General features: G+C 27.3%; 1 protein-coding gene across 4 annotated transcripts in view; it reads right to left on the bottom strand.

Moving 5' to 3' along the window:
- Positions 1-12,422, bottom strand: part of LOC122501095 — a 532,769-nt gene that overhangs the window by 13,222 nt on the left and 507,125 nt on the right. For all 4 annotated transcript variants that reach the window (XM_043610362.1, XM_043610361.1, XM_043610359.1 and 1 more), the window contains one exon: positions 8,686-9,098. In XM_043610362.1, coding sequence (XP_043466297.1) covers positions 8,686-9,098 — 413 coding nt within the window. The remainder of the gene's footprint in view (positions 1-8,685; positions 9,099-12,422) is intronic.

Raw genomic sequence — 12,422 nt, 5'->3', positions numbered from 1 at the left:
TAATTTTGTAAGTTCGGTTGCTATTTTCTATATAAATTGACTTAATATTATCAAAATAAAACAAAATAAATAAAAAAGTTCATTCACCTTAGAATGTATTCCCTTCTCTCACTTATGTACGGTAATTTCTCAATTCTTCCTCTATAACAATTCTATAAACAAAAATTTAAACAAAATTCAATAATAAAATTTTATAAATCCTGCCTACAATTACAAGGTCAAGTTTTCCCTATTCCCTAAATTAACTATTTTCTAACCAAATAAATATTCTTTATAAATATAAACCATGCAATTATTAATTTATTTTAGATATTATAAATTATAATATCGAAAAATGCTCAACATTACTTTAATTTACTTAAAGAAATCTATTTATTACTCTGAACATTAACTAAATAATTAATATAAATGTATTAATTATTTCCTATTATAAGGGAAGTGTTCCGGTTGTGGGCACCTTTTTGTTTTTGCCTCATAACATTTTTCCATGTGCATAATATACAAATATATGTGTACGAATTTAAAGCTAGAGGTCTAAGGTGACTGTCAGTGAAGGAAGTAAATTGATTCCTTTAAATAAAAAAGTTTTATTTGAAATTTAGTGAAATGGGAATTTTTTGACAAAAAAAATTTTGTACCCGGTTGTGGGCACCCTTGAAAAATCCGCTAAAAATGGAAAAATATTAAAGGAAACCAACACAAATAAAGAAGAAATGAAAGTTTCTTTATTTTAAGAGAATTTGCCGGGATAAAGAACAAAAATGATGACACGTTTTCACACTATATGCTCATCGCTAACAAAAGCATAATGCTTGCATGTGAAGTAGCTAGTACGCAAACCATAACGCATTTCTAATGCACTGAACGACTATATTCATCGCATTTAATGGAGTTTGCGGCTGTCACTTTCCTTGGCAGAAAGTTTAGATAGATGAGACAGTAGTCCTCATCATTGTCAGATGGTAGAGCTTCCTTAACATAAAGGTGCCCACAACCGGGAATGAAAGTCATTTTTTAAAAAGACCAACACATTTTGTGATGCAGGATTTTGGTTAAACACGAAGGTAAATCACAAAATATAATGACAACACTGCAAAAAAAAAATTAAACCCCTTTTTTGCTGAACGAATCTACACCCATATGTTGCTCTTCGAAAACAATACAAAATTACTTTTTTATTTATTTAATGCAAATTTTCTTTATTATGCTCACAGCTATTACACAAATGCATATATTTGTTTCGTTATCAATACGAAAAGTCCGTATTATCAACGAACACGACTTGCAATACTCAGTTCAGTAAAGTCTGCTTGCCGTCGAAGTTTACGTAGGGGTGCCCACAACCGGCGCACTTCCCCTAAATAATAATTTTTGAGTATTATGATAAATAATTATTGAATCTTTCAAACTGCCACATCGATATAGCCTATTACTATATGAATACAGATCATAAGAATATTCAATAAACTTACGATTTGCTTTTTATACCATTTAAGGATTCAGATTATGAGGTGGAACAAAGATTTCTCAATAGTCCCTCAACACTTTCACCATGGCTTAACTTTGTAGAATTTTGATAAAAATATAATTAATAATTTAAAGATTAACAATTATATTTTTTATTAGGAAAAACTAATTGTATATTATTTTTAATTACTACAGGTGGAACAAAGATTTCTCAATAGCCCCTGGATTATAAATTAAGTGTATTACCTTTGTTAATTGCTTTCAAAATGAGAGAGCGACGCTTCTATTTTCAGGGTTTATATAGTCGTGATCAACCCCCAGATTTACAATTTTAGTGTCAATTCAAATTATTGAAATAGTATTAGTAAGCTTCTTCCCTATGATTGACTAGATTTTGGCGCTTACTCCTACCTTCAGAGGATGCTCATTTTTGCCATGCATTTCTTACCGCCAATTCTATCCCACTTTTCAGAAAGCGTCTATTTCTTTTCACCAATAATATTCAAATTTCCAAATGAGGATAGAGATATATTTTCTCTCTTTCTGATCGCCAACGTGTCTTAACGTTTCCCCAAGAACAATACCATTGTTTAGCTGTTAATCACTTTTCTCCATAGATTTATTTTATTTTTTCTTATTTAAACAATTCTTTAAATAATAAACTTATAATTATTTTAATTCTTCTAATAATATCTATTAATTTTTATCTATTTATTGATATAAATTTTACTATTACTTTATTTATTATAAGTTACAATAATTAAATAATTAAATGATTTTAATTAACAAAATTAATACTATTTTTATAAAACAAAATATACATCTTAAATTGAAAATTAACATTATATTAAATTTTTATAATTCATTTATATAAAATTTATTCAAATTCTTAATTCATTTTATACTTTTGAAATATCAAATTTTCCTTTCTTTTTCCTAACCTTGGCCTTGAGTCAGCTGAGCCTTTTTCATATTTAGCTGTTTATATCTCAGTACATATGTACTCAATTGACCTTATTTTGAATTTCCTATACCTTTACTTTCATTAAAATTATACTTTTTCCATCTACAAAATCTAACAATTATAAATTCATTTATAGTTACTACATTTTTAATTTTGACTATTGAAACACCATTTTAATGCCCCACTTAACGAATCATTTCTTTTCAACAAAAAGAAAATGATTTGTTTATTTAATTTTAATATAAAATTTTAATAGACAAAATTTCAAATTATTATTAAAAAGAGAAAAAAACATTTTGATTTATTAACAGAGAAAATTTTGTTAAGGGTAGGGACCCAATGCCCCACTAAACCAATAAATTTCTTTTAATTTATAAAACAAATTTATTCGTTTATATGTACAAGAACAAAAATTTCTATATGAAATTACTTTAAAAGGAAAACTTTCCTTAGGTTCTTTGTAATATACAAAAATAACAACCTTCGTTATCATTTAACACTTTTAAATATTATCCCCTTCAATTTCATCGTCAGAGTCTAAGATTATTTCATCGTAATTAAGGTAACTTTCAAAAGATTCTGGTTTTAATTTTGCGAGATTTTTTTCAATTAACCAGTCGTCGACTAACCATAATCTATTCAATGCTCCCCAACCAAAATGATGATCATTTATTATTTCTTTTACACAAAATATAAAAGTGCGATTTTTCATAAAATTCGCGAGTCTTTTTACCGTTTCTTTCGACCGTGTATTATTTTCCACTGCTGATATGTCTGTTAAAGCTATATTTACCGCGTTTTTTACAACAGTTAAGTGTTTATATGTGATGTGAAAAATATCCTGTTTGTGTACCTGTCGGTGACAATGATCGTCGACATCATAAATCATAACAATATTTTGCAATCCTGTATTTAATAATACCATGTATCCTCTTTTATATTGGTTTTGATCTACTTTGATTATCACCGGCAAACACGTAAATTCCACGCTTTCATCATTCCAGTCAATTTTATACTTTTCTTCATTAACCGAATAACATTTACTTATTTCTTCCATTACTTTATTGTGTTGACTTTGGTTTTTATGAATTTGTACCTTAATTGAAGAAGGACTAAACGCACTTATAGTCTTTACTTTGTATTTACCCATTTCCAGTACTGTCGACGGATATTGTTCATTTCTTTTTACAACATCTTCCGATTGTATTATTATGAGTTGGTACGGCATCTTAAAAAAATTTAACTAAATACTAACCATTTCATAAAACTATTAATTTTACCCTCAATATTACTGAAAGTTTTAAAGATTAAATATTTTCAAATTCAATATTTCTCAATGTTATATATGAAAATACCCTTGAAATAAACAAATAAAAGATAGTTGAAAAATCCAAAAATTGTCATTCATACCTTATACAATATTAATTTCTTATTTACAATATTTATAAGAATTTTCTTATTTATATATACATATTTACATGCTTATATTTTCATTTTGCATGTAAATTTATATTCTTATTTGTTTATTTTAATTATTTTTTCTTTTTTTAAAACTTTATTTACAATTATTATTATAATTAATTTTTTTATGCAAGCTGAATATCTTATATTCTATTTTATAAACTACACAAACTAATACTTAGTGTCTTTATCACTTTCATTTGTGTTGTCCTCATCTTCCTTTATTTATATTAGTTGATATTAGTGTGATCAAAATATCAACTACTTATCACTATCACTTTTATTTACACACACTATGATATAATTAAATTAATATTATAATTCAAAATTATTTTTATTTTAAATAATTTTAATATTAATTTAATATTGTTTATCACTTTGCACTATATCTATTATTTACTCACTTTATTATTTTTTATTGTTTATTAAATTCACTTTATTTTTATTTACATATTGACACTTGTTTAGATTATTCACTTTTTTCACTGTTATTACATCTTGATATATATTTCTTCAAATTTTGACTATTATACATTCCTTTTTCGATTTTTGATTTTGAATCCCACAGAATGTATGTACCTTTTTTAACAATTTTTTTAATTTCGTAAGGTCCCTCGTAAACTTGAAGAAATTTCGCAATAATTTTATTTTCCTTATCAGATTTGTTTAGTAATTTAATTAGAACTTGATCTCCAACTTTGAATTCAGATAATTTATGCGAAATATTGAACTGGTACCCCTGGTTTGTTTTCTTTCTATATAAACTGACTCATAGTAGATAAGAAATTAAGAAATGAATGCATTTGATTAAATGAATGAAAACATTTTAAACATTCGCGATAAATGAATTTTTTATAAAACATAAAATAAGTAATTTATACTTTTTGACATTAACAAATATAATATATAAAGATGGATAAAAATAATGGAAGTGACCAAAGCAAGCGGGATGCATGCATTATAAATGAATTTATAATTGTTGAATTTTGTAGATGAAAAAAGTATAAATTTAATGAAAGTAAAGGTATAGGAAATTCAAAATAAGGTCAATTGAGTACAAATGTACTGAGATATAAACAGCTAAATATGAAAAAGGCTCAGCTGACTCAAGGCCAAGGTTAGGAAAGAGAAAGGAAAATTTGATATTTCAAAAGTATAAAATGAATTAAGAATTTGAATAAATTTTATATAAATGAATTATAAAAATTTAATATAATATTAATTTTCAATTTAATTTGTATATTTTGTTTTATAAAAATAGTATTAATTTTGTTAATTAAAATCATTTAATTATTTAATTATTGTAACTTATAATAAATAAAGTAATAGTAAAATTTATATCAATAAATAGATAAAAATTAATAGATATTATTAGAAGAATTAAAATGATTATAAGTTTATTATTTAAAGAATTGTTTAAATAAGAAAAAATAAAATAAATCTATGGAGAAAAGTGATTGACAGCTAAACAATGGTATTGTTCTCGGGGAAACGTTAGACACGTTGGCGATCAGAAAGAGAGAAAATATATCTCTATCCTCATTTGGAAATTAGAATATTATTGGTGAAAAGAAATAGACGTTTTCTGAAAAGTGAAAAGTGGGATAGAATTGGCGGTAAGAAATGCATGGCAAAAATGAGCATCCTCTGAAGGTAGGGGTAAGCGCCAAAATCTAGTCAATTATAGGGAAGAAGCTTACTAATACTATTTCAACGTTTATTGACTCGATTTGGCATTTTAACCAAACAGACTGATTCTTTTAAAGTGTAATAATGATGATAACGAACAGGAAATACGGAATTTTGTTAAAATGGAAATAAATGAAATTTGACAAACTGTTGGTCTATTACCATATGATTTAGGATATTTTTTAGGTTAGCGCTGTGACTTATACTCACATTCCCCTTAGCATTCTTATATCATATAACTGATATAATAGAAAGAATGTTATTGTTAAATTTAAAAGGACATTGTTTCCTAAATTTAAAGATCCTCTAACAATGAGGCACGCGTCAAACTATATCAACTGATAAGATTTGTTTTGACAACATATAGTAATATATTTAATGAATGAAATTATGTAATCTGTATTTCTCTTTAATTTAATATTATATTTTATTTTTGAGAAAATTTGTTGCTTTGTAACCAAATTAGAGGAATCTGCTCCAATAATTATTCGGTAATTCAGCTTTTTATTCTTTCTAATTCATCCACTACTAAATAATATAATTTTTATCTTCTGTTCGTAGGATAAATATATAAAATAATAAATTAATAAATTAAAGTTAAATTATAATAATTAACACAATTATTTAACTATAAAGAAATCTTATCTTATGATATAGTTTTTATTCATAAATAATTTTGTAAGTTCGGTTGCTATTTTCCATATAAATTAACTCAAAATCAACAAAACAAAATAAATAATAAAGTTCATTCACCTCTGAATGTATTCCCTTCTCTCGCCTATGAACGGTAATTTCTCAATTCTTTCCTTATAACAATTCTATAAACAAAAATTCAAACAAAATTCAATAATAAAAATTTATAAATTCTGCCTACAATTACAAGGACAAGTTTTTCCTATTCTCTAAATTAACTATTTTCTAACTAAATAAATATTCTTCATAAATATAAATTATGCAATTATTGATTTATTTAGGATATTATAAATTATAATATCGAAAAATGCTCAACATTACTTTAATTTACTTAAAGAAATCTATTTATTTCTCTGAAAATTTAACTGAATAATTAATTTAAATGAATTAATTATTTCTTATTATAAGTAATAACTTGGGTGTATTAGGAACAATATTTATTGAATCTTTCAAACTGCCACATCGATATAGCCTATTACTATATGAACACAGCTCATAAGAATATTCAATAAACTTACGATTTGCTTTTTATACCATTTAAGGATTCAGATTATGAGGTGGAACAAAGATTTCTCAATAGCCCCTCAACACTTTCACCATGGCTTGACTTTGTAGAATTTTTAAAATATAATTAATAATTTAATGATTAATAATTATATTATTTATTAAGAAAAACTAATTGTATATCGTTTTTATAGTACAGGTGGAACAAATATTTCTCAATAGCCCCTGTACTAATTATGTTATGTGTATAAATGTAGTATAAAAATTATAATCCAGGTGGAACAAAGATTTCTCAATAGCCCCTGAATTACAATTTAAGTGTATTACCTTTGTTAATTGCTTTCAAAATGAGAGAGCGACGCTTCTATTTTCAGGGTTTATATAGTCGTGATCAACCCCCAGATTTACAATTCTTGTATAAAATTCAAAAACTATATTAGTGTACGTAAAACTCTTTCCTTTTATTGACTGAAATTCAAAACTTTTCCCTACCCTTTAGGGACGCTCAGTTTTGCCATGCATTTCTTACCGCTAATTCTATCCCACTTTTCACTTTTCAGAAAGCGTCTATTTCTTTTCGCCAATAATATTCAAATTTTCAAATGAGGATAGAGATATATTTTCTCTCTTTCTGGTCGTCAACGTGTCTAATGTTTCCCCGAGAACAATACCATTGTATAGCTGTCAATCACTTTTCTCTATAAATTTATTTCATTTCTTTAAACTTAAATAATCCTTTAAATAATAATATTTTCATCATTTTATATTTTGTTAACAATATCCATTAATTTTTATCTATTTATTGATATAAATTTTACCATTACTTTATTTATTCTAACAAATTATAATTAAACAATTAAATAATAAAATTAATACTATTTATAAAAAACAAAATATACATTTTAAATAGAAAATTAACATTGTGTTAATTTTTAATAATTTATTTTTTTAATATTTATTCAAATTTCTAATTAATTTTATAAATTTGAAATATCAAATTTTCTTTTCTCTTTCCTAACCTTGGCCTTGAGTCAGCTGAGCCTTTTTCATACTTAGGTGTTTATCTCAGTACATTTGTACTCAATTAACTTTATTTTGAATTTCCTATACTTTTAAATTTAACAGAATTATATTTTTTTTATCTACAAAATTTAATTATATTAATTTATTTATAATTATTAAATTTTTAATTTTGACTATTGAAATACAGTTTCACCCATATTTTATGTGACTTCGTTATCATTAAAGAAATAATTAAAATTTCATGCGACATCTTAAATTTGATTTGTTTACTTTCTGCAGTTAAATTGTACCTTGCGTAATTTTCGTGGATTGTTATTTTTTTAATTTATTTTGCATATTTAAATACATAGTAACTAATCCAATTTATAAAAAAGCTTGGTTACAAAATTATTTGTCAAAAATTCTATTCCTTTTAATGCGCTTCTGAAACTCGAAGATGTCAATTGAGAGGAATAATCATTTCATATATACTCATCGAATATTCTATTCTTTAGGATTGACTACCGAGAAATATACAGTGTCAATTAAAAAGTATAAAATTCCAAATTTTTTATAAATTGTTGAAAACCCTGTATCTTTATGCATTCAGAAAAATAGAAACTTTCAATTCTTTTTTATCGCCTGATTGATTCGAGCAATAGAAAAGAATTAATTTTTCTAAAATTTTAACGTTTACCGTGGATAGACGTCGAAGGTGAATTCGCCTATTCAGAAGAATTAAAAAATCCTCGTTTAAAGCAAATTTTCTAGAAATTTAATTATTCTCTACTCCTCTCTTCTTACCAAAATATTAGTCAAAAGTGAAATTTTAAAAAAATTTAATTAACTATAAATAAATTGAATGATTTAATTATAAAAATATTTTAAGTATTGATTGTACTTACAGCAAATATTTGTCCCTTTCAAAAATGTTTCAGAATCAATGACTTGATTTCCTGCCTCGTCAACACACCAACAAGTTTCTTCTGCACATTGTGTTGGTTCAAACCTTCCCATTCTGTCACAAATGGCTGAAACATGTCCTTTCTTTTTCATGGCGCGGCACCTTGTTTCAAAAACTTTAACATTTTTTTCTTTGCTTTCTAAGCCCATAAATGTACTTTCTAAGTAATCCTTAATAGATGTATCTATTCCCATTGATCCATTTCCACTCCTAGCTTGTCGGAAATTACATTTTGGTTCTCCTCCGCGTGTTAAGGATCCTTTTAATGGATCGCCTCTTCTGTTAACACACCAACACAATCCTACATGCTCGAGACACTGAATTGGTTCCCATGTTCCTGAGTCTGAATTGCATCTGGAATAACATTTTTAAAAATTGATTCAAGCAAATAGAAAGATTTGAAGTTAATAAATTAAATGTTAAAATATTAAATTATATATTATATTACAGTGGAACCTCGATTATCCGAACCGAGAATCATTTTATCTAAACTTCTGTTATCCGAACTTTTTTTGGCCTCCCGAATTGTTTGACAAATTTTGACGTCTATGTCAAAGCTGCCCTCAAACTTGACCTAAATTTTGAGGGTAGCGGGAATTCTTTGTCAAATTTTGATGTGTAGGCCCTCAAAATTGACCTAAATTTTGAGGGTAGCGGAAATTGTTTGTCAAACTTTCACGTCTAGGTCAAAACTGCCCTCAAAATTGACCTAAATTTTGAGGGTAGCGGGAATTCTTTGTCAAAAAATAGGTCAATTTTGACATAAGTTTTGACGGCCCCTTTCGGATAGGGCGCCTCTACAGAATCTTGAAACAGCGGCGGCGGTGATATCTTTTTATAAAATAGACAGATATACTTCCGTATATTTAAAAATGTATTAAATTAAATATATATAGTTCAACTGTCCAATTTTTTTACTTTAATTATGAATAAAATTAAAATTTCTATTATCCGAACTTTCGATTATCCGAACATGGCTTTACCTAGGTTTGTTCGGATAATCGAGGTTCCATTGTATGTATAATTAAATATTAATTAATATAAATTGCATTATACAATAGTAAATTGATAATTAAAATTATACTTCACACTGAAAGACTGTTGACAGAATAGTTGTGTCATTGACTGTTGTGAAGCGCTATACAGTAGGGCAAAAAACACGCTTTTGGACAAATTGAATTTTAGACCACAATTTTTAACCGATTTAGTGACCCAATTAGTGACCAACCATACATCTAAGAAAATAAGTATTTGATTCATAAGCAAATAAAAAATAAAAACCTTTTTAAATTTTTTTCATTATTATTATTATTATAATTTATACCTATTATTTGAGAATTATTTATATAAACTACACAGCCCCACAAAAAAAGAAAAGTAACCTGCGCGAAAGCCCACAGTACCATACCCCTATGTATTTTGATGCGCTGAACACGAATCCGAAGTCAGATTTGCTCCATCACGTCAGGATTTTTTTCTAACCTCAAAAAACTTGTCAGATTTTATGTAATTTATGTAAAATACAAAATTTTTTAAAAATTGATTAGATTTGTCTCAAAATTGTTTCTTGGGGGTTTTTAAGATCGCTGATTACGAATCAGTCAGATGTTAAAAATTCAATATGGCGGTCATTTTTTTGAAAATTGATTTATTTTGCTTTAAAATGGGTACTCAGTGGTTTTTCGGATCACTGATAACAAATCTTCAATTAGATTTTGAAAAATCAATATGTCCGTTTGAAAATAATGTAATTTTTATTTATGTCTGTTTATGGTAACGGACTCGTTTGGCTTCGAAAGACCTGTGCAGTAGTTTTCTTTTTAAGTTTACTCTTCCTGGAACAATATCCCTTTTTAGCATCCAACAATAGTCAGCCATCATATTTACGTCCCATCTGCCTTGATATCTGCTCTCCATTTCATTAATATCTTGATGAAACCGTTCTCCCTGTTCCTCGCTGTAGTCTCCTAAATTTTTGGGAAAGTAACTCAGATGTGAATGTAGGAGATGGAGCTTCAAACTCATCAAGCATCCCAATTTTTGAAAGTTTTTGATCATACCATTCACTATTAGTTCCCAATTCTCGCTCTTATGGTTGCAAAGAAAGTTTTCAATAACTCCCTTAAAACTAAGCCAAATGCAGCTTTCTCTTTTTTACTCATTACTGTGATAAATTTTTCATCTTTTACTAGTTTGCGAATTCGAGGCCCAACAAAAATTCCTTCCTTTAATTTAGCATCAGATATCTCTGGAAATTTTTGTTCCAGGTACTTGAAACATTTCCTTTCTTTATCTAAAGACTTTACAAACTGTTTCATTACCCCTAGTTTAATATAATGTAAAGGTGGTGGAATTACCTTTGTAGGATCAACTAGAGGTTTTTTTATTTAATATTTTTGGAACCTGGTGTAAAGGATGTTCTTTTGGTCCATTCTTTTTGTACGTAATGTTTTTTTCGATCTCTACTGTCCCACAAACATAAAAAGCAAGGTGTTTTCGTAAAACCTGCTTGTTGGCCCAACATGATACTTATAATTTTAAAATCTCCACAAATTTGCCAATTGTGTTCTTTATATTTAATTTTCTCCAAAACTAATTTAACAGTTTCATAATCTTCTTTAAGTTCAGTGGAATGGGCTACGGGAATTGAAGCAAAAACATTAGTGTTATGAATTAGCACTGCCTTTAGACTTCTTTTAGAAGAGTCAATGAATAACGTCTAGTCTTATGTTGATCTTCATATATGTTTGGTTTCAATTCATTTATTAGTCCTTCAATGTCAGAACAATATACTAATGAAAGCTCATCGTCTTTTGTAAAATATTTCCGAAATTCCTTTTCTCTGTCACGATAAAAGTAAGCTGTGGTGCCTTTAGATAACAAATTTTTCTTTTTTAAAACTGAAGCTAGGTATCTAGCTCCATATTCTATTTTTGCATTTTTCTATCTAGCTGATATTCTGCTCCATTTTTGGGTAATTTCAAATCTCTGATGAGGTTGCTAAGCTCTTCTTGCGTAAAGCCTTCTTTAACCTTTTCTTCCTGATAACCATCTGGAATATAAATATCATCATTGTCTTCTACAATATTACTAACCGCATCACTTATATCGGAAAGTACATACTCTAATGGTGAACTGTCGATTTCCATATTTTCAGAAGAAAGAGTTAAGTGACTTAAAATTTCGGGTTTTTTCACAGATACTACACATGCGTAAATTATATTCTTTTTATTATTTATTATAGCCTTTTACATTGGTCATGCAAAAGTAGCAATCTTCTCGATTCAATGGTTTTTTCCACAATGTTGGTTTTTTAAACTTCAGGTGTTTATCCTCTTTCATATCATTCCAACGAGTTAACATTGTGTAGCAGGAACTGCAGATTGTATTTGGAACCCATTTTTCATTCTGATTGACTATCTCAAAATCAAAACAATCTTTGTAAATTTGTTTAATGTTTTCATTGATTAATTTGCGATTTTTCGGGATATAAAATTGTCCGCATACGTAACAAAATACATTTGCTTTGCTGTCACATGTATGTTGTGAGGTTGACACTCCAAAAAGAACTTTTGAAGCGTTTTAAGTTTTTTTATTGTTTTGATTTTTGAAAGCCATGATATTTAGGAAAATGACCGCACGCTAGGGATCCTGGTCCGATCGCAGGCGAGTCCACCG

Source organism: Leptopilina heterotoma, unplaced genomic scaffold (genome assembly GCF_015476425.1).
Source record: "Leptopilina heterotoma isolate Lh14 unplaced genomic scaffold, ASM1547642v1 Lhet_201, whole genome shotgun sequence".
Taxonomy (NCBI): domain Eukaryota; kingdom Metazoa; phylum Arthropoda; class Insecta; order Hymenoptera; family Figitidae; genus Leptopilina; species Leptopilina heterotoma.
Note: the sequence above shows the minus strand (reverse complement) of the source record. Positions and strands in the feature narration are given on the sequence as shown.